At 39.9% G+C, this 23,456-nt stretch overlaps 1 protein-coding gene across 2 annotated transcripts in view; it reads right to left on the bottom strand.

The window, feature by feature from the left end:
* CNTN5 (contactin 5) overlaps positions 1-23,456 on the bottom strand; it is a 965,708-nt gene that overhangs the window by 280,577 nt on the left and 661,675 nt on the right. For both annotated transcript variants that reach the window (XM_039485717.1, XM_039485709.1), the window contains one exon: positions 6,386-6,481. In XM_039485717.1, coding sequence (XP_039341651.1) covers positions 6,386-6,481 — 96 coding nt within the window. The remainder of the gene's footprint in view (positions 1-6,385; positions 6,482-23,456) is intronic.

Below are 23,456 nucleotides of genomic sequence, written 5' to 3'. Positions count from 1 at the left end.
ATTAACACGATTAAATGACTGAATAAAGACCCATATTTACATGCTTCAGAAAGTCACAATAAAGAACTATACTATTGTCCATAGAAAAAATGCAGCAAAGGCCTCTTAAAATAGACTCACTGAACAAAGGCTGTCATTTGAGGAGGCTGAACTCGATGAGCATCTATCAGCGAGAGTTAACATAAGAGGGCACATGGAGGGAGAGGAATTAGTTTATCTAGGCAGGATGGCCCCACCAGGTGAGGGAGCAATTGAATATTTTGAGTTAATTGTCAAAGCTGCTGGGGAGGGATAAACTGAAATGGTGTAGGGAATCCTTTGAAAGAAGTAGGAAGTATTATCCTGGGAATGATGGCCAAAAAGGAGTCCATCAGTAGATTTTTATCTTCAGAAGGAATGTATGTATCCAAAATCAGGTTCCTGATATTTTTTTTCCATTTCAATATGGGGAAGGTACCGCTACAGAAAAAAACTCTTTCCCATCCTGATATCCTGAGAGAGGCTTGTTTAATTTTGCCATTCAGTGATCTCCTGTGAAAGAAATCAATACCAGAAAAATGGACTTCTTAATGCAAGTCAAAGCTCAGTTTCATTCTCCTCCCCTCTGCCTTTGCTCAACGTCCCACATAGGTTTCTGGCGCTACAGTTGGGAAATTTATTTTAGATGGGTATTTTGTGCTCTTTTCATATGGAAATGATTTGGAACAAGAAACTGTACAACTAATCAAATGATTTATTTAAAAACATTTCATTTTCTTCATTTTTGTTTCTTTGGGGTTTTTTAATCATTATTATCATCCCTGGATAACACATCAAAGCAAAAATACATTAATAAACACAAAACAGACCTATATGCATATGAAAACTACTCTGTGATTATATTGCAAAGCCCTCTGAAAAGAAATCTGTGTAGTATTTTTATCAATTGTTCAGCAGTCTTGTTTAGAGATTGGCAAGCAGCTGATAAAAGTATTCACCACTGACTGGTGCCTTGTACAATTGCTCAGACTTATTTGAAGGAACTCGTATTCTGTGTGAATCAAGTTTGTGTTATTTAATCACACTTTATCTCATATGTGAAAACAAGTTAAATTCATAAACCAGTATTTCTTTCATTCCTGTTCTTCACAGAGTCATTTGTGCCCTGCCACTACGATACCGTCACTGGCTTTGAAGATCCCAACTGTGCAATCCTTATTCATGCTGGTGAGCAGTTACTCAAGCGAGCAGTCCCACTAATTTGATGATGGAGGACTAGGACCTTGTTGTTGGAGGTATTGCTTAAGAGGCTGTGGGGAGTGATTAAATTTGACATTCCACCTCAGACCTTTGTCCTGAGATAAGAACTGGAGTTTATTGAGGGAGATGTCCAGGAGGAATGACTTCAGTGGGACTATTTGTGAGAGTAAATGATCACCAATGTGAATAAGGACTTCACAGTTAAGCCCATGGTGTTCATCTACCAAGAAATAAAGTTATGTCTACATTGCAGCTGGGAGCAAGTTTCCCAGTGCAGGTGAATAGATCTGAACTAGCTCCGCTCAAGCTAGAGCACTGAAACATCAGTGTAGCCAGGGGTTGCATGGGCAACATGAGTATATACTCAGGTGGTCTGGATAGGTTTGTGCTCAGACAGCTAGCTCCCAGCTACAGTGTAGACATATGTAACCAAAGTAAAATAAAATATAACTCATGATCATCTCATCTGGGACATTCACACATTCTATATACACTTTAAATAGCAGCCTTGGCTATAGGTGCCTCAGCTAATGGGCCACTTAAATAGCAATGTGACCAGTTATTCACCTACAGGTCTATCTCCAAAGTGATTTTCAGTGAACAAAATTTCTCTCCTCTAAAGACTACCACAGAAGACAATAGGAGTTTCAGATGCCCAATACCTCTCAAAATCAGACCTAATATACCTAAAGATGGGCATGCAAAAAAAAAGAGACTCCCAATATCAACATTTTTGACCCTCTTATCTACAAAGCTTTAAAATGTAGCTATGCTCTGAAAAGAGACTTTGTAACACTGGCATCATTGAGTTCCTTATTGATTCTCTCACACTGATTTCAATATCAAATTTGTTCACACTGCAAGTAAAAACTTGCTCTTTTCTAATGGCCAGTCTTGCAAATTCATGCTGGACCTGATGGGTCAGCTGGGTTCTTACCACCTTGCACATCATCACCGTGATAAAGATTCTGCTGCATTACTTATACTCTTTACTCCTGCGGGAATTCTGTGCCACTGTGCATGCAGAGAATTCATGTCCCCCAGATTTCTTTGCTTCCCCACAGAAAAATGACTTTCTGACAGGGAAGCAAAGGGAAGCTTCAAGAGCAGTCACTCCCTAACTGCGCAGGTACATCGTTTCAGGCACCCAGAGCAGCTGGCAGAGGGGTAAGTCACTGCAGGGCTGGGGACACCCCAGCCAGTGTCTCTTACCCTGAGCCAAGATCAGCTGCTAGTCCCAGCTGGGCAGGAGGCAGGAAAGATGGAACTTCCTCTTCCCCTGCAAGGAGTGGCTGGGGCTGTGTCAGACCCAAACCCAGAAACCTACCCCAGCTGCAGGAAGCTCAGCATCCTGCCCTGCTTCCTGCCCCCATTGCTCCTCAGCTGTGGGAGGGAGGGGTCACTATTTGGGGATCTGCTCTCCATCCACCCAACCCCCATGCATCTGGACCTCCTATACCCAGATACCCCCACCAAGCCTCATCCCATACATCCACACACACACCCCGCCCTCTATATCTGAACCTCAACCCCTGCATCTGGAGCCCCCCTGCACTCAGCCCCCCTGCCTCCGGACCCCCACGCCTGCACCCAGACCACCCCACATTGAGCTCCCTGCACTCTGATGAGTCTCACCCTCTTGCACCACCCTGAGCCCCCACATCCAGACCCCCATTCCACTGACCCTGAACCAGCTGTACCCAGACCCCCACCCCACCAAGCCCCACTCCCCCAGCACCCAGATCCCCCTGCAGAGACTCCCACAGCCAGACCCCTCTGCTGAGCCCCAACCACTTTCACCTAGAAGCCTGTGCAGAGTCCCATTATCCCTGCATATGGAACCCCCCCACGAGACTCTATGCATCCAGATCCCCCACACCTAGACCCCTCACTGAGCTGTCTGCACCCAGATTGTCCCCAACAAAATCCTCTCACCCCACACATGGATCCCTCCCACACTGAGGCCCTCCACACTTGGATTCTGCCTGATTGACCCTGCCTGCCCCAAATCTGGTGCACCTGGTGCAGAGGGGCAGGACCCCAGGGTGTTTCTGGGGCAGGCCCAGGACTTGTACTGTGTTAGTGTCAGATACAGCCTCATCACTGAGCCCATGTCCTGAGGGTGGGGGGAGGAGAGGCTGCAGGGTGATCTCCTACCTTCATACAGCCAGTGGCCTGTGCACCCCTCTGCCATGCTGGAGCCTCTGCATTTATTTATTGATAAATACAACTTGCAGAATTCTGCAGAATTTTAAAATATTGTGCACAGAATTTTTTTTTTTGGTGCAGAATGCCCTCAGGAGTAGCTCTTAACATCTGTGCCACTCTTTTACCCTTCAGAAGATTTGGACAGGCATAGCTGGAGGAATTCTTGGGAAAACATATGAAGGGCATGCATTTGGGTAGCACGTAGGAAGGTGAGGTGTTTTGTGAAATGATAGATGGTAAAGAGTAGGGTGGCTTATGAATGCAGCAATGACCAATTCCCTCTGTCCTTTCAGTCTCTGCCTGTATTGCGAAGCCAGACCCAGTACCTGTGTATGTGCTGGAATTGCCCCACTTCTGCCCATCTCCTTCTCCTCATAAGAACATAAGAAAGGCCGTACCGGGTCAGACCAAAGGTCCATCTAGCCCAGTATCTGTCTACCGACAGTGGCCAATGCCAGGTGCCCCGAGGGAGTGAACCTAACAGGCAATGATCAAGTGATCTCTCTCCTGCCATCCATCTCCATCCTCTGACAAACAGAGGCTAGGGACACCATTCTTACCCATCCTGGCTAATAGCCATTTATGGACTTAGCCACCATGAATTTATCCAGTCCCCTTTTAAACATTGTTATAGTCCTAGCCTTCACAACCTCCTCAGGTAAGGAGTTCCACAAGTTGACTGTGCGCTGCGTGAAGAAGAACTTCCTTTTATTTGTTTTAAACCTGCTGCCTATTAATTTCATTTGGTGACCCCTAGTTCTTGAGTTATGGGAATAAGTAAATAACTTTTCCTTATCCACTTTCTCAACATCACTCATGATTTTATATACCTCTATCATGTCCCCCGTTAGTCTTCTCTTTTCCAAACTGAAGAGTCCTAGCCTCTTTAATCTTTCCTCATATGGGACCCTCTCTGAACCCCTAATCATTTTAGTTGCTCTTTTCTGAACCTTTTCTAGTGCTAGAATATCTTTTTTGAGGTGAGGAGACCACATCTGTACACAGTATTCGAGATGTGGGCGTACCATGGATTTATATAAGGGCAATAATATATTCTCAGTCTTATTCTCTATCCCCTTTTTAATGATTCCTAACATCCTGTTTGCTTTTTTGACCGCCTCTGCACACTGCATGGACATCTTCAGAGAACTATCCACGATAACTCCAAGATCTTTTTCCTGACTCGTTGTAGCTAAATTAGCCCCCATCATGTTGTATGTATAGTTGGGGGGCTATTTTTTCCAATGTGCATTACTTTACATTTATCCACATTAAATTTCATTTGCCATTTTGTTGCCCAATCACTTAGTTTTGTGAGATCTTTTTGAAGTTCTTCACAATCTGCTTTGGTCTTAACTATCTTGAGTAGTTTAGTATCATCTGCAAACTTTGCCACCTCACTGTTTACCCCTTTCTCCAGATCATTTATGAATAAATTGAATAGGATTGGTCCAAGGACTGACCCTTGGGGAACACCACTAGTTACCCCTCTCCATTCTGAGAATTTACCATTAATTCCTACCCTTTGTTCCCTGTCCTTTAACCAGTTCTCAATCCATGAAAGGACCTTTCCTTTTATCCCATGACAGCTTAATTTACGTAAGAGCCTTTGGTGAGGGACCTTGTCAAAGGCTTTCTGGAAATCTAAGTACACTATGTCCACCGGATCCCCCTTGTCCACATGTTTGTTGACCCCTTCAAAGAACTCTAATAGATTAGTAAGACACGATTTCCCTTTACAGAAACCATGTTGACTATTGCTCAAGAGTTTATGTTTTTCTATGTGTCTGACAATTTTATTCTTTACTACCTCACTGAATGTACTAGTGATGCCTCAGTACTGTGCAATATCATTGAATGAAAAGGAGCTAATTGCTTAGATACTATGGTGTCCTAGATTAGAAGAGACCATCAAAGGATATGAGCAACTGGGAGAATGGGCCCAGAAAAGAGCAGAGAGTTTTTGGAGGGGTATAGGACAGATAGTTGGAAATCAGCCCACAGTGCCATAGAATCCAACCCCACCTGCTGCCCCTCCAACAAAAGAAAAAAAACACCATAAAACAACAACAACAACCACCACCACCACCTCCCCACCTAACCAAGACCCTGTTCTACCAAATTAAACAGGATTGTCCTCCCTTTGGTTTAACCTCTCCTCTTCTTTCTACAGAGTATAACCTCTCTCAAGACGGCTATATGAACCCAGAAGCAAATCTCCTCTAAACATGGAACGCAAGCCCAAGTAGGAAAAGAACTATTCTACAGTGTCTATGGACAAGAAAGTTATTGAATTATCTAAAGTATCTCTAGGAATTACTCCTGAATATTCAGTGTGAAAATATCAGACTTTCTATAACAAATATTTACCCATCCACACACCCTCTACAGGAGAATGAGTTTGAGAAGGAAAAACATAACCACGCTGGCATTTCTAAGCTTTTGTTTGGAAAGTTTCAGATGGATCCATTTCTTGGGATTTATGATTATTTCTGACTTCTAGCAATGATGCTGTTGTGCTGGAAACAAAGCTATGCAGCAAGGGAATGCAACCAAAATCATTGCTGTACTAGTCAAAACAAAATTCAATTTGTATTCAACAACTGCATCTCTGCACTGGAACAAATTTTTGAAGGCTTCTAAACTCTAAAAGAAATCACCTTCTGTGACTCGAAGGCAGCATATTACTCATTGGCGGTATGGAGATTATTGCTGTTATAGTCAACAGTAATAGTGGGAATAAGACAATCTTATCCCAGAAACCCTGCCTACTCAATGGCATTTACAGTATATGATCTTTAATTACTCCTTTGGTACTCCAAGAACTGTCAGCAGAATTGTGCATATTTCACCTTTAAAGTTTCAGTCAAATGTGTTCTAAAATAATGAGCAGATCGTAAAACAGAGCAGTATCAATACAAAATGCAGTCTACTGTACCTGGTGAATGAAGTGGAGGAGAGCACATCAGAACAACCCCTTGACCTTCTCGTACAGAGACTGCACTTCTCGTCCGGCCACTAAAATTTCCCAGATCTGTCAACATAACACAACATTTTAGTTGCATGGAAAGGGAAGTTATTTAATTTTGCTACTAATGTGATTTACACTTTATTTCTTTTTACAATGCTGACAGTGCCTTATTTTCATTTCTTAATCTATGATAGGAGGGTCTTGAAAAATAAATCCATTTTTACATTACTTTAACACTGTTTATTGCTCCTTACCATGCATGGATATGGTGTAAGTGGAAAAGTATTAGCAGTGTACCATTTATAACAGACATTTAATAGCTCTTTTGTTTCTTTTTACCATTTCCTGTTTATTGATTTCCTTCACCGATAAAAGACTTTCATGCACAGAAAAAAGAGAAATAAAGGTGAAGAGGCTGCCCTGTGTCTAATCTGTAGCCTGTAGAGGGTTGTTAATGTGTCATCCAAAGAATATTGTGTACAATACATTGTTATAAGTGGGGAGGAGAATCCACTTTCATGGCTCTATAAGCAAATCTGCTATATAGCACGCTTATTTTTAATACTCTTTCCCATATAATTTCTCCAGTATCCAAGTCATAATCCAGTTTTGGGGAACTACATTTTGCCTCCCTACATTTCTCCCAACAATTGAAATTGAATTAGGTATATTTCACTTCCCCCACTAAACTTTTGAGTGATGCTGCAGTGCCTTATGATGAAGAGAGCGGATTGAAATTCACTATTTCTGATTCATGGAAAATGTTAACATTTTAAATGTTTTTCTGTTAGAATCTGAACGATTTCAAAATATTTTGCAGAACAAACATTCTGTAAATTTTTGTCATTTTGGAAAAGTATTGTTTCATAAAATGTTGAAATTTTGCTTAGATTTTTTTTCATTTTATATTATTTTTAACTTTAATAGCACATAAGCAATAACATATTATGCACTACTATTGTGAGGTCATCATATAACATAGTTGAAATAATCTATTAGTTTTTATTTTATTGTTCATATTATAAAGGGCAGCTGCTGGTACTGATCAGTTCAGTTGTCAGTCAGGGTTAGTAATGCTTGAAACATGTTATCTTCTTCTCTAGATCAATGTGTCTCCTGTTTGTATCAAACTGTTTCATTACAAAACAAACTGAAATAATGACAATAATATGAAAATTTAAAAAAAACACAAAAACATAAAATTTAACACAATTTTGAAATTTGAAACAACTTTGAAATTTTCCAAAACAATTTTTTTCCAAAATGAAACATATGTCATGCTGAAATAATTTTCTTTCATCAGAAATTTTGTTGAAATACAACATCTTTAAAAAGTTTGGTTTTGTTGAAACAACTTTTTCTGATGAAAAAACTTCTCATGAAAATTTTATGACCAGCTCTAATTATGAATAGTTTATATTTATATGCTGCCTTTCATTGAGAAGATCTGACTCCTCCTTGAATTACAGGAGCCTTTAGAGCTGGATCTAGAGACAAACTGCATGGTTATGCCCTCATGCGAATATTTACGGGGAAGTAACTATGGTGGATTTGTTGTCTTGGGGTCATATTAGAACCATTAGTCATTGTGGAGTCTCAAGTGACAAACAGCCTATGTGTACAATTATTTGCCTGTGGTTGATCTGGAGGCTATCAACATTCCTCTCTGATGTGGATCATGGCTAGATTACTGCAATATACTCTGCTTCAAGATACGCTCAGAGAGGACTCAGAAGCATCCACTGCTGCAGAATGAAGTTCCTGAACATAGGAGTAGGATGAGCCAGAAGAAGTATTTATCATATGGGATTCAATGATCTATTGAAGCACCTATTCACTTATGGGTATAGATCAAGGTATTGGCTATTATCAAAGTGTGACCTAACAAGGGAGGTGGATTGCAGGGAGTTCTCCATCAGGTGTTCCATAGACTCCTAGACTTTAAGGCCAGAATGGACTGTGATGATCTTCTAGTGCCAGGGGTAAGCAATTATTTTTGTTAAGGTCCAAATTTCTTGGTCACGGTATAGTCAAGGTCCAGATTCCAGAAAAAATAATACAAAAATAACTACAATAATGACAATAATAAGGAAATAAAAAGTTTTTGCGGTCTATTCAAAAGCATCTGGCAGTCTGGATTTGGCCCGCGGGCCACCTGATGACTACCCCCGACTCTAGTCTGGCCTCCTGCACATTGCAGGCCACAGACCTTCACCCATCCACTGCTGCAATAGGCCCATAACCTCTGACTGAGTTATTGAAGTCCTCAAATTTTGATTTAAAGACTTCAAGTTACGGAAAATCCACCATTTACTCTAGTTCACATCAGCAAGTGACCCACACCCCAGGCTGCTGAGGAAGGGGCTTTGCCAATCTGACTTGGGGGAACTCCTTCTTGACCCCAAATATGGTGATCAGTGATACCCTAATCATGTGGGTGAGACCCACCAGCCAGACACCGGGGAAAGAATTCTCTGTAGTAACTCAGAGCCCTCTCCATTGGATGTCCTATCACCCGCCATTGAGGAAAATTACTAATAGCAGTTGTGGATGGGCCTATCCCATAAATGGATCAGTCTTCAAAGAATTATGGTTTTTGTCCCCACTATTCCCCCTGGGAGGTTGTTCTAGAACTTCACTCCTCTGATGGATAGAAACCTTCAAATCTTTTCAAGCCTAAACTCATTGATGGCTAATTTAAATCTATATGTTCTTATGCCAACATTGTACTTCCCTGTCTCTACTGAAAATACCTCACCTGATGAGTTTTATGATTGCATTGGCCTTTACACGGCTGCATCACATTGGCAGCTCATAGTCATCCTGTGGTTGACCAATACACCCAGGTCTTTCTCCTCTGTCACTTCCCTCTGGCATGTCCCCAGCATATAGCAAACATTCTTGTTATTACTTTGCACTATTAAATTTCATCCCATTTCTATTACTCCAGTTTTAAAGACTGTCCAAATCTTCTTGTTTGATATTTCAGTTTTCCTCTGTATTTGGCAATGCCTCCCAGTTTGGATCTTCTGCAAATATTATTAGCACACTCCAACTTTCTGTGCCAAGATCATTATTGAAAACATTAAATAAGATTGGTCCCACGACCAATCCTGGAGAAACTCCATTTGTAACCTCCCTCCAGCCTCACAGTTCACCTTTCAACATGACATGTTGCCGTCTCCCCTTAAACCAGTTCCTTACCCACCTTTTGATTCTCATATTAATCTCCATCTTCCAATTTAACTAATAATTTGCCCTATGGAACTATATCATATGCTTTACTGAAATCCAGTTAGATCAGTTCTACTTCTTTTCTTGGTTATCTTGGTTGGTCTGCCTTGTTCTATCTTTTGTAAAACCATATTATATTTTATACCAAATATCATTTATTTCTAGGTCCTTAACTACTCTATCTTTCAAAATTTGTTCTAAGGCCTTGCATACAATTGAGGTCAAACTAACAGGTTGGTAGTTTCCCAGGCCACTTCTTTTTTCTTTCTTAAATATAGTTACTATATTTGCAATTCTTCAGTCACCGGGTACAAACACCGAGTTTATGGATTCATTAAAAATCTTTGCTGTTGGGCTTGTAATTTCATGTGCCAATTCATTTAATATTCACTTCAAAAATGTATTTGTTTATCCATTTGATTTATACTGATGTATATTAGCAACATTTATCCAGAAAGGTTCTGGAACACTTTATGTAGACACTTATCACTGAAATGGATCCACTTCTGGAGTGAGAAGCAATATGTCTCCTCAAGCTGTGATCTCATCCTATATAAGGAGCTAAGCAGGGTCAGGCCAGATCAATGGGATGGAAAAGCTCAAAGAAAAAATAAGCTGGGTGCCACAGAATGGTGCTGACTTCAAGATGAGATGTAAAAAGTCCTGATCCCTATTGAAGGCTTCAGATCAATCTCAGTTTCCTAGATAAAAAGCCACACACAAACCCTGACTGTTCATTATAATAATTGTTCTTGGCCTCCTTCCAATAAGAACCTGATGAAAATACGGTCAATGAAAAGATCAGTGAGCTCCCTAAATTGTGTAGTTTGACTTGTTCTGAGATTAGAAATTCAAATGATATGCCTGTGCAAACCTCACTGAATTTAAAATTTGGACAGATCTGGAATTGATTTGTTGTGGTTTCAACATATTTCGAGAAGGAGAATGTGTTCTGAATCCAGAGGAGCTAAGCACAATGAGAGTTACCCATATCACTCCTCTATGTACAGGAACAGAAGTAATCAGAAAGAAGAATGCCTTCCTATGACTTTGGAAAAGAAAATTATGCTAATGATTCCTGCTGACATCATTACAGGGATGATTTAACAAAGACTACCTGAGATCCTTTTCGTATGTCTGCTTTTCTGCATTTATTTGATTCTACACGTGCTACAAAAGTAACACCACTTTTTCATAACTCTCTCATCTTTGTAGGAAAATTACATAACTGAAAGAAAATAAGTTTTATTAGCCTCAGACTCTGGATTCTGAATCATGTAAGGGTTGATCCCTGGTAGATAGCTCCAGAGTTCTGGCCAAAATGGCAGTGTTTTGTATTTACAATCCTTGTTCTTTCAGTTTTCATTTTGCAAATTGTATCTGAGATGGATTTCATTTGGAACACCAAGCTTCAGCTCAATCAGTAGGACTGGTTGAAAATTTTCTGTCAAAACTTTTTTTCATTGGAAAAATTAGCTTTTCAATACTTTGAAATATTTTGCAAAAAGTGTCTGTCTTCTGCAGAAATTTTCCACTGTTCATTGAAAAACTGATAAGTAAAATATTTCAGCAGAAAACTGAAATATTTTGATTTTGAAACACCACTGTATTATCTCACAGGAGTTTTAGTTTAGGTGCCTCTTGATACCAGCCTTTCCACTAAAGGCCAGGCAGCTTTCATTTCCCATGATGCACCTAAATTATATCTCCCATAAGGCAATGTGGCACTATTTCAGAATTGAAATATTTTGGTTTGAAGCTGAAATATTTTGTTGATTGCTTTTTTGCCAAAAACATTTTCCATAGAAATAAAAAGTTTTCCATAGAAATAAAACCCTCTTTTCCAACCAGCTCTAGTAATAATGACTGCACCACAACTAAAGGTGGGGGAAAATTTGTGTGGGCTTACCCAAAAAAGGACATCTCTACTTTGGGGGGGGGAGGGAGGAGCAAGAAGGTCAGAAACTGCTGCAAAAGGTGCTCGGTGGTCAACTTTGCAGCTATGACTCATCTCCCCCACCCTGAAATGTGCATAAAGGTACAAAACCCGGGTGGGGTAAGTCTCTATGTGAAAGCAACAAGAAGCCAGCAGAACAGGAACAGGCTGGGGCTCTAAGGTTTGCTGCAGGAACATGTGGAAGCAGCACGGCCCCAAGAAAGCATGTCTCCAGAAAAGCAGCAAACAGCATTGGCAACAGCATGGTTCCAGGGGCATGGAGAAGGATAAGTTTGGGAAAACGTGGGGGGGGGGGGGGGAGGGGAGGGGAGTGTTACTCCCCTCCCCCGGCCCCAGAGACAAGGAAGGGCAGGCACAGGCAAATTACACAGAAGGGGACAGTGAAAAGAAGGGGAACTAGCATCCCCTGCCCCAGGTACTTCCACCCACAGGCAGGCTGTGTAAACAGGATGGCTCCAGGGACACAGGGAAGGGTAAGCTCAGGAAAACAGGGGGGCTGTTAACCGCCCCGGCCCCAGAGACAGGGAAGTGCAGGCACAGGCAAATTACACAGAAAGGGGACAGTGCAAAGAAGGGGAACTAGTGTCCCCTGCCCCAGGTTCTTTCAACCCCCAGGCAGGCTGGAAGCTGCAACCAGGGAGGGTGAATTTGCAAGCAAGGTGAAGCAATCAGCATTTGCAAAGCAAACAAGCAAGCAAAGCAAGGAATTCTATGTGCATGGGGCGGGGGGGAATAAAACAAGGCAAGGAAACTTTAACAGTTTCATATACCAGAGGGCCTTGCAATTCTTCGGTAATGGCAAGAACGCAAAATATGCAAGTACAACATAACAAGGAAAGCTCAGCCCTGGTCTACACTACAGGGTTAGGTTGAATTTAGCCATGTTAGGTCGATTTTATAATGAATGTGTCTACACAAGCAACCCATCGACCTAAAGGGCTCTTAAAATCGATTTCTGTACTCCTCCCCAGCAAGGGGAGCAACGCTAAAATCGACCTTGCTGGATCAACTTTGGGGTAGTGTGGATGCAAATCGACATTATTGGCCTCCGGGAGCTATCCCAGAGTGCTCCAATGTGACCGCTCTGGACAGCACTTTCAACTCCAATGCACTAGCCAGGTACACAGGAAAAGCCCTGGGAACTTTTGAATTTCATTTCCTGTTTGGTCAGTGTGGCGAGCTCAGCAGCACAGGTGACCATGCAGTCCCCCAAGAATCGCAAATGAGCTCCAGCATGGAGCGAATGGGAGACACTGGATCTGATTGCTGTATGGGAAGAAGAATCTGTGCAGGCAGAACTCCAATCAAAAAGAAGAAATGCTGATATATATGCCAAAATCGCACAGGGCATGGTGGAGAGAGGCTACAACAGGGACACACAGCAGTGCTGCATGAATGTCCAGGAGCTCAGGCAAGCCTACCAAAAGACAAAGGAGGCAAACGGTCACTGTGGGTCAGAGCCCCACACATGCCGCTTCTACGATCAGCTGCATGGCATTCTAGGGGGGGACCCTACCACTACCTCATCTGTGTCTGTGGACACCTGCAAGGGGGGAGTCTCACACAACATGGAGGAGGATTTTGTGGATGAGGAAGAGGAGGAGGAAGAGGAGGAGAATGTGCAGCAGGCAAGTGGAGAATCTGTTCTCTCCAGCAGCCAGGACCTTTTCATCACCCTGGAGCCAATACCCTCCCAAGGTGGAATCCCCGACCTTGAAGGCGAAGAAGGCCCCTCTGGTGAGTGAACATTTGTAACTACAGTACAGGGTTTAAAAGCAATAGTGTTTAATGTTTGATTTTCTCCGAAGACTTGGGATGGATTTGTGGCCAGTACAGCTACTGAAAAAGTCTGTTAACATGTCTGGGGATGGAGTGGGAATTCTCCAGGAACATCTCCATGAAGCTCTTCTGGAGGTACTCTGAAAGCCTTTGCAGAAGGTTTCTAGGGAGAGCTATCTTACTTTGTCCTCCACGGTAGGACACTTTACCACGCCAAGCCAGTAGCAAGTAGTCTGGAATCATTGCAGCACAAAGCATGGCAGCGAATGGTCCTGAGTTTTGGTTGCATTCAAGCAACATTCGGTCTATATCCTATATCTGTTAGCCTCAGGAGAGTGATATCATTCATGGTCACCTGGTTGAAATAGGGGAATTTTTTTTAAGGGAACAGTAAAAGGACCCCGTTTATGCTGGGCTGTTTTGGGGGGAGGGGTGAAGGGATCATCCCAAATAGCCATGCGGAGGGGTGGGAGGAGGTGTGTGCTGCACATCCACCCGAAAACCACAGCCCCTCCTTTTAAATGGCAAACCCAACCGGCATTGCTTGCTATGGGAAAGGAAGGCGCTGCAGTTTGAAAACATTCCCACATGTTATCAAGGCATTAGAAGCCAAGCCCGCACATATTTTGGCTTACCATGGCTGCCTGGAAATGAATTCTGTTGCCCAGCTGTGTGTGATGTGTCACCATACCAGCAGGCATTCAATATAAAAGGCAAAATGCGACCTTGTACCTAATTGATGTGAATAAGCATGGATTAAACAAAGGAGGGGCGGGGGCTAGTGAAAGCCCTGGAGAATTGATTTAAATAAACATGGATTTGCATGCACTGTACACGTTATCTGCCGGGTAGTCCCAGACATCTATATAATAAAATTGTGGCCTGATTAAAACCCATAACAAGTCTCCTGTCCTCCTTATGGTATACCCAGACAAATGGCATTTGGATAAAAGGTTTGAGGTTTGTCTTTTTTTCTGTAATAGGAAGATTCCCACCCTCCCCACAAAGAAAGAAAGAAAGAAAGAAAGAAAGAAAGAAAGAAAGAAAGAAAGAAAGAAAGAAAGAAAGAAAGCTCAATAGTCAGGTTATAGTTTTGCAAAAAAAAAATCTAATAGGTCCCTTTTAGTCAAACCAATGAAGTTCAAGGGGTAGGGAGGGTAATATAAGGTTCCAGTTTCAGTCCACTTGATTACTCACAAGTTAAATCTTTTAATTGTACTTGTGATACCAGAGGGGGTTGGTGATAGTCAATATATGGTACAGGAATGTGTTAGAGTGCAGGTTTGGCTATAAAATAAATACTACAAATGCTTTAAAAAACCCTTGAAATAACGGGAAGTTGCAGAATGACATAAGCAATTCCCCCTTGCTACAATAATTAGTTTGAGGTAGATGAGGTGAATGAAAGGAAATGTTAATACCCTTTTGTTAAATATTAACCATATAAATCTTGGCTATAATTTACATTTAAACAAAAGAAGAGCAGCTATTAACAAATCCCTTATTTGCTATTCTATTTTTCAAGAAAAATAGAAGACAATAGAAGACTGTATGGAGTGTTAGTATTAGGAACGTAGGAACCACAACACTCTTTCAGACCATTAGTCATCAAGTCTAGTATTTTGCCTGCAGTGGCAATCAATAACTGTGGTATCAGAATAAATCAGACACCCTCTAAAGAATGCACCTAGCCAAAGTGTGCGATGAGATACATGGCTCACGGATAAGAAAATATCTTTCTGTGTTCTGCTGGTGTTCAGTTTATGCCCTGAGAGATTAGATTTGTTTACTCTTATCTTAGAATTAGTGCCAAGATAACACCTACTATACGTTTTCAAAGCAGGGCCTGAGGTTTTAACTGCATGACTTCCAGCAACTTTAATGTGAGTCATGACCCCTACCACTTCCAAAAATCTATGGATAATAAATGGAATGCAGCATTTAAAAAAAACAACAAACAGTCTTCTTTATAGAAAATGAATTATGCATAGGTCACCCTCATACATGGATAAAGGTTGAATGAAGCAGGTTCTCTTATATGTGTGCCAAATCATTCTCTAGACTAGAGGGATGCCCAACTATAGTCACTGAAGATTTTATGTTATTGTAAACAGGAGATAGCTTAATGAGGTGTTCAGTGAACAGAGAACCATCTCCTTATGAGAATCTTTCTACTTTGGCCATATTTCTTCAAGATCAGTAGTTCCGATGGAAATATTTCCATTAAGCAGAGTTTGTGAACAGAAAATCAAAGCAGCAAAACAAAAAACAAAAAAACAAAAAAAATAACTTATCGGCCATTCTGGTGCTTAACATATTTTGCTTTGACATGTGTATATCCCCTTTTTAAAGAGAGTATACTGCATAAGAAAATTAACTGTGCATTATTTAAAGCACTTGTGTTTTACAGAGTGATGTCATGAATGCATAGTAAATTGCTGCAGAACTTGCCTCATTAACTGTAAGCAAATTAGATACCATTAAAAGAGAGACCACAGAAGTCTAAACCTATATATTAATTTCAGTAAACAAATTTAGTGCTTAGTAAAGATGCCAGATAGACAGCAGTGGAGACTGAATTTCTCTATTTCACCATAAGAACAGATACATCAAATGCCTCAGCAGTTTCACCTTTTACATACTGCCTTGCCAATGTACCGTGAGTCTAACCTGGCATTACCACCTCTGACTGTGCAGGGATCGTTCAGTCTCCATGTTCATTACTTCTTTGTCCTGTTTGCTGCTAAGATATGTGAGGGGGAGAAAAGGAAAGGTAGGTTTTTGTAGTGTTGACAATTGTCCATCAAGAACTGGAATAAAACCAACAACTAATTTCACATAGGCTTCTAAAATGATGTCAGATAGAAATTTCTTTTAACTTGGGCTGGATTTGAACTGGTGACTTGGGCTGAGTGGGGAACAGTTTTCCCATCTCACAAAATATTTTTGAGATTTCAAATTATTTTCCATTCCACGTCAGCATGAAACTGAGAACTGTCAACATTTTTTTTGTGCAAAATGAGAGAGAGCACTCCCACCTCAGAATAGTCAATAGCCCAGTGCTTAGGCCACTCCCCTAAGAAGTAGAAGACCCAGGTTCAAGTCTCTGTTTTGCCTGATTCAGACCAAGGAATTGAACCTTGGTTTCCCACATCCCAGGTTAGTGCCTTGAACACTGGAATATAAAGTCAGTCTTTTATGATCCAAAAATTCTATTCTGGACCCGAGAAACCTTTCCCAATGAGTCAAAACTCATACATTCCTATACAAAAGTTTCAGTTTCAACAACTTAGTATTTTCCAGAAAAAAACATTTAGCTGACAATTCCCAAGCAACTCTACCCATCCACTTCTCTGGTTGTCATTATTTTAGTAGAATGAACCCATAGCAAACCACTGGTCCATGGGGCCAGCAACCCACAGGACTCATAGATGTTACTTCCTCCTCTACTGTTAAAATATACTGTATATAATACTACCCCTGCTCCTAAACCAGGGCGATGATTACACTGCCCAAGGATGGGTCCAGTTCTGCCAGGCCTACCTTATTGTTCTGTGCTGCCTCTCAGTTTTGCACTCCTCTATTAGGCAAATAGTGTAATGTGTGCTGCATGGAGCCAAGTGAATGACAGAGGTGTGGTGCCATCATATATGACTCTAAGGGATAAATATTACCCAATTATATTAATAGTAACAGCTATTTCATAGAAATGAATACATTACATGAGTCCTGATGTACAGACACTTCTATACTCATCTAATGAAATGTAGTTTGTGTGTATATTTACAATGGAGTTCAAAGGAGACATTTAAAATGAAATGTGTTAAAGATGAAGATACAAACTGAAGTAATGTTTAAGGCATGTATAATGCAAACAGCATTCTTTGTAATGAGCTAAAAAATAGCCCTAATATAAAATGGAATTATTCTGACAGACCAAGGACAAACACCTTCATTTTAATATGATTACAGAAAAGCCAGACATCTCCTCCTCATATTAAGCAGACAGGTGAAAACAAATGGACCTTGAGTTTGGGATTTTACTTTCTTTACGCAGATTTAGACAGAAGACTTACACAGAAATAATTCCTTTTTTTTTTAAAAAAAGGATATTTGTCATAATTCTATTATAACCTGTTAAGTCAATTATATGCCTTGATTTTACACTCTGAACAACAGAAAATACAAACATGTGGTTAATAAACCGTAATAACTGTTTCTGCAATAAAAAGTTACATATTAAAATTAATGATGTATGACTGTTAAGTGCATTTTGAAGTTACAAAGAAATTTCCTAAGCTTTAATTTAAATTGTGGGTTATATTAAATTGTGATATTTTTGCAATCTCAAAACACTGAAAGAAATGAATATATAGCTTGTAATGAGATCCACATACAATTTTATGAACTTTGGAAATGTATATATCAAAAAATATTTTGCTACAGTAGACACATTAGTTTGAATTAAGGAATACAAACATTTTAATATTTATTAAGTTAATGATCAATAATGTAAAAAAAAAATTCAGAAGATATTTACATTGCCTGTGAACCAAAATCGATCTCTTCACCAAAATGAACGTGAAAGAAAATTAATAATTGTCAAAGTTTTTTCATACCTTATTTATATAGAGAACATTCAAAGAAAGTGTGAAACCAGTGAGATGCACACATTCTTTAGTTAACATGACGCTGAGGGAACTGAGTTAACCATTTTCATGGAAATTATTGACAGAGAGATACAACAAAAGACACACATGCAATGGCAGTCTCCAGTCAACATCTACTGGAATCTCTATTTCAGCTACCACAAAGAAGAATCTCCAGAATGCAAATAATCGATTGAGGAATCTCTAGACAGTGGCAGTGTCTTCAAAGGAGAAGCAAAAGAGATGCCTATGCGTAGGAATTCACTGTACTGATACCAGTGACTATCATGCTGACCAGTTCTATCTCATTGTTTCCTTCTGCTTCCCATCTATCTGTTGTTTCTTGCCTTGTACATAGACTGTAACCAGGGACCATCTTTTTGTTATCTTTTTCTGTAGTGCCAAGGACAGTGGGGTCCTGGGTCCCTAACTCGGGCTGTTATTGCTACCACAATACAAATAAATAATAAGAATAATTCTGGTTAATTGGAGATATACCATAGAACAATTTCTTAAAAAGATTTGTTAGAACTTAGATAGTATAAACAGGATTATAATCTACTAGAATTTAAACAGTTTCCCTTTTTTGGCCATTAATAAATCGTTGCATTCTCTGGGCCTTCTGAAGAAAATGGGGTGTCCCATTGTAGCAGGTAAAATGGACGCACATTAAAGAGAACAGATCATGAGTCTGTTTTCTGCCAGAACATGGGGTTCTTAATATACACAGGCAAGGATGTGTATTTCAGGAACACCATGTTCAGGTAGAAATACTAAAAAAGAGACCCATACTCTCTTCTCAAAGTTTTGTAAAAAGTGAATGGTAAATAATAAAGTATTAAATTAAAATATTCAGTGCTTGTAATCTCCTCCTATTCGTAATTAATAAAATAATTGATAGTTTTCTGAAGCATTTTTCTCTTGACTCATTATTAATCTTTCTCCAAAAGGACAAAGGTTCATATGGCTCTAGAAATCTAGAGCATACTGGTAGCCCAGCTATAAAGTAATTTTTTTATTGCAACTGGCTTTAGTCTATAGCCAAGATACCTAGATCCTTTCCATAGCTCTGAATAGTAGGAAGAAAGTTATTTTCCTTAATTTCTATTTATAAATTTAGCAAAACTTAAGGAAAGAGGCCAAACTAAATTAACGTTGACCAATATTATACATGGAGGTGTCAAAATCCCTGAATGTGAAATTCCTATTGACTTCAATGGGAGTTCTACATTCAGAAGATGAAGTATTACCTTCCAAATTAATAAAGAAATTATTTACACAAACAAAACCAAATGACAATAGTTATTACAGAAAGTTTGGATATTAGTTGTTCAACCTACCATATTAATTGCTGCATTTGCTGTCTGTGGTTTTATTTGTTAATGGTTATGTTTAATTAGGTTTGATCATCCTTCTGTCTCTGTGTGTGTGTGTGTGTATGTCAAGTTTCATCAATCCTGACTCAAAACTACTGCGACACGTAATTTCTCAGTTGTCTTTCAAGTTTCTGTAGTATAGTAACTTGTACAAATGACAATGCATTGTACCAAATTCTGTCTTCAGTTATACCAGATAAACTCAATTGAAGTCTAGCAATCTAGGGTCTTATGAGTCAATGGTATTACTATGGTTTTATGATGATGCAAAGTAACCGAGAATTTACCCTGATGTTTACAAAATGCTTGCATAAATCTAAAAATAAAAACTTTTCTCATAAAGATCATATTTTAATTTTTTTTTATCCAAGGGTGGGGAAAATGCTAACAAGGTTAAACTTTGTTGCCCAGTTTTAATGTTTTCTATACCATTCTTTATCTAAAATGTTAATTATGTGCTATTTTGGACTCACAGCAGAGGTTTTTGCTACAAAACTATGGTATTCTACTAGGGTACAAGTAGAGTACTCTTTATAGAATGAGGCTCCCAGCTAGGTAAGAATTTATTATTATTATCATCCTCATAGTAACAGTTTGTTGAGTTCTGAAATGCTTGTGTGTGAAACTAGGACTTAAGTGGTTTTTAGCCTTGTGCTGGTTCTCTGCACAGAACTCAGAAATATATTGTAAATCTTTGAATTGTTTGTGAACAGACTGAAATTTTCCTAAATTGTATTCAAAATTACTGACTGAATAACTTCTGCGAGTAATTGTTGAGCTTTTAATCATTTGCAAGAATTCATTATGAATATTTCAGTTTCAAAATTCAAGCTCAATTCATTGGTCTGTTCCTTGATCGGAATAGCACAATTCATCAAATCAGGTTTCTGGTACATATATTTCCATTTATGAATTCAAAATTAATTTTCCTAAAATATTACTCCAGGTTCACCATTTTAACCAGTATTCTTTCCCATGAACTCACTCGACAGAATATTTGCAGAAGCTGAAGACAAAGGGGGCATCAACATAGTCAAAGCAAATATGTTTAAAAATCTGAATGGATAGTCTGAAATTTTTTGCACTATTTCCCCAGCTCTACTCTCAACATTTTCTTTTATTTTAAAATTCAAAACGAAACAAAATTACACAAATCAATCAAACAAACAAAAAGATTTTCAGTGTTGGATGCCTGTAGTTTATCTCTAAATCCAGATTAGGCACATTAAATAAGTGGTCAAACTTTCAGTAATAAAAATATACACATGTAGAGCTCACACTGAAGTAATGTATATTTTTAACACCCGGCTATGCATTACACCAAATTTTATAGTAAACATTATCCCTTTCATTATGAAATACAAACATACTTGCTTTTGTTTTTTCTAAAACACTCCTGCATGCCAGAATCTTCTCTTAAACTATATAAATCCTGCATACATAATACTTGACTACACAATATTTAAAGTTCTACATTTTGTTTATCTTTCCTTTGGATTTAGAAGCCATGTAGATCATTTTCCCTGTTCCCATTTTCTCCAGTGTATTTTCTTGGCTGTTACAATGAATTTCATTTTAAAATATTCAAGACTATACTGCTAACAGCATTCCAACTGCAGTAATACTCTTTAGATACATGTGACTTCTACTTTCTTAAACTAGAGAGATTAAAGGAAACAATGCCAGTTGTACTGTCCCTTGATGTATTGATTCAAGCAGCAGCATTCCACATAGGAGCATGTCAGACATATAATATGGAATCCATAATGGCCAAACCCTTTTTAATTTTTAATTTGAAAATAATGAATGGGTGACGTGAGCTGATATGTGACAATGTCATGAATACTGAGATGTGTCAATTTTATGAACACCGTGTGTGACCAGATCAGTGAGAGGAAGTTATTGTATATTGCGGGGTTATTAGAATTTCCTGTGTGACTGTATTGATCTAATTTATAGCTCTAATTTTCCAATGGCATTTTGTAAAGCACTGTTGGCCTATCTTTGATTCCACTGAGGTCAACAGTAAAATATCCATTGACTTAAATGAGAGCAGAGTTAGTCACTGCTGAATGGTTTTGAATTGTGTCTATATTTCTGGGTATCTTTTACAAATATCACAGCAGCACAATTCAGCTAGAGTGAGCTTTTCAGACATTGTGTGAATCACTGACAAATATTTATGGTTCGGTGGCGGGGGGGCAGGAGAGGGGAAGGGCATGACATATTAAGTCCCGAGCTTTACTCTAGGTATGTCCCTTCAAAGTACTGACACTCCCCTATACACACATACACACTAGGACCCTTCCTCTCTCTGTTTTGAGTTCCCTCCATCCATCTAGCCACAAAGATGGGAGAGTGAGCATAATCCCCCCAAACCTGTTATGTTGTCATGTTATCAGGTTGTCCTCAACCTGGTCATTCATCTGCGGTGGACTCTCTCCTGTGCCTCCTTGTTGGCACTGACTGTCATTTCCCATAGAGGTGTCTGTGCCATCTGGGGCAGCAGGGTGCTTGGACCATGGGTCAAAATTTATGAGCAAAGCTCACAGCTCCCGATCTGGGCTTTTCTTTTTTATGGGCGAGTCCTCTCTCCTTACTTAACTTTTCAAGGCCTTTTGTCTCAAGATCATCATATGATGGTGGTTCACTCACTGTGACTAATCTTTAACTTTTAAAACTTTGAATATGAGGTTTAAGCTTTTAACAATGCTGAGCTATGCTCTATAAATCCAATTGATCTGTGGCATGTGAATCCTGCCATGCTGTCTGGAGTGAGTCAAAAGCATGAGTGCCAGCCTCAGGGCAGACTGTTAAGAAGCAGGGCACAAACCCCAATCTGGTTGTCAGTTCCATACTTAGGCTTTGGCTACACTTGCATTTCAAAGCGCCGCGCGCAGCGCTTGAAGCATGAAGTAGTCCAGCGCCAGCTGGGAGAAAATCCTCTCCCAGCGCTGTCCCTCCTCCTCCCTCCCCCTGGAATAGACTGGCGGGCGCTGCGCTGGCGCTGGGGGGCTTTGATGCTGGACTGGCGCTTTGTAGCCGCAGCAATTTTGCAGCGCGCAGTTGTGTGTTCACACCTGCAGCGCTGCTGCTGCAGCTGTGTAACAGCCCAAGATTTTACCAACCAAGGAGCTATTCAGCTATTACGAGCTATTCAGGCACAATAACACCTTTAACATACCACAGACAGTCCCCTTGAGCATTCTGATCTATCTTACCCCCCAGGCAAGCTGGACTTTGCGATAGATGGTCGCTTTAAACCAAAGATCACAAAAATATTTAGATTACTCCATGTCCCAAAAGACCAGTCACTTATCCCAGGTCAATTAAAACAACGAGGAGTCCGGTGGCACCTTAAAGACTAACCAATTTATTTGGGCACTTCTTCAGATGCATGGAGTGAAAATTACAGATACAGGCATAAATATTTATTGGCACATAAAGAGAAGGGAGTTACCTTACAAGTGGAGAACCAATGTTGAAGGCCAATTCAGTCAGAGTGGATTTGTTCCACTCCCAATAATTGATGAGTTCAAGGTGGTTATTTTTTATCACCGTGAGAGCTCTCCCCCGCTGATAAAGAGTGTCTACACTGCCCACGTCACAGTGCTGCCGCGGTCACGCTGTAACGTGGGCAGTGCAACATACCCTTAGTGATTCTTGCCCCTTTACAGTCCAAGCAGCAGATATGAACCAAGTTTTTCCTTGTCAGGGATTTTTATCCCTTCTCCCTAAAGTCCAAGTTGATGGGGTGAGTTCATGAGCAGGTCTCTCCTTCCTGGAGAGGGTGAAGAATGCTATTAACAAAGTCTTTGTTCTTTGATATCTCACAATGGCTCTTGTTGAGCAGAACCTAACATCTTTTGTAGGAAGCCAGCCTTTGCATTAGAGAAGGCTCCTTTCCTCCTTGATGAAGTGGTGTGCTGAGTCTTCATTTATTCACTGTAATTTAAGGTTTCACGGGCCAGTAATACATTTTAATGTTTTTAGAAGGCCTCTTTCTATAAGTCTATAATATATAACTAAACTATTGTTATATG

This window comes from Mauremys reevesii, linkage group 1 (genome assembly GCF_016161935.1).
Source record: "Mauremys reevesii isolate NIE-2019 linkage group 1, ASM1616193v1, whole genome shotgun sequence".
NCBI classification, from domain to species: domain Eukaryota; kingdom Metazoa; phylum Chordata; order Testudines; family Geoemydidae; genus Mauremys; species Mauremys reevesii.
The sequence above is the reverse complement of the archived record's forward strand: the minus strand, read 5'-3'. Positions and strand labels throughout refer to the sequence as shown.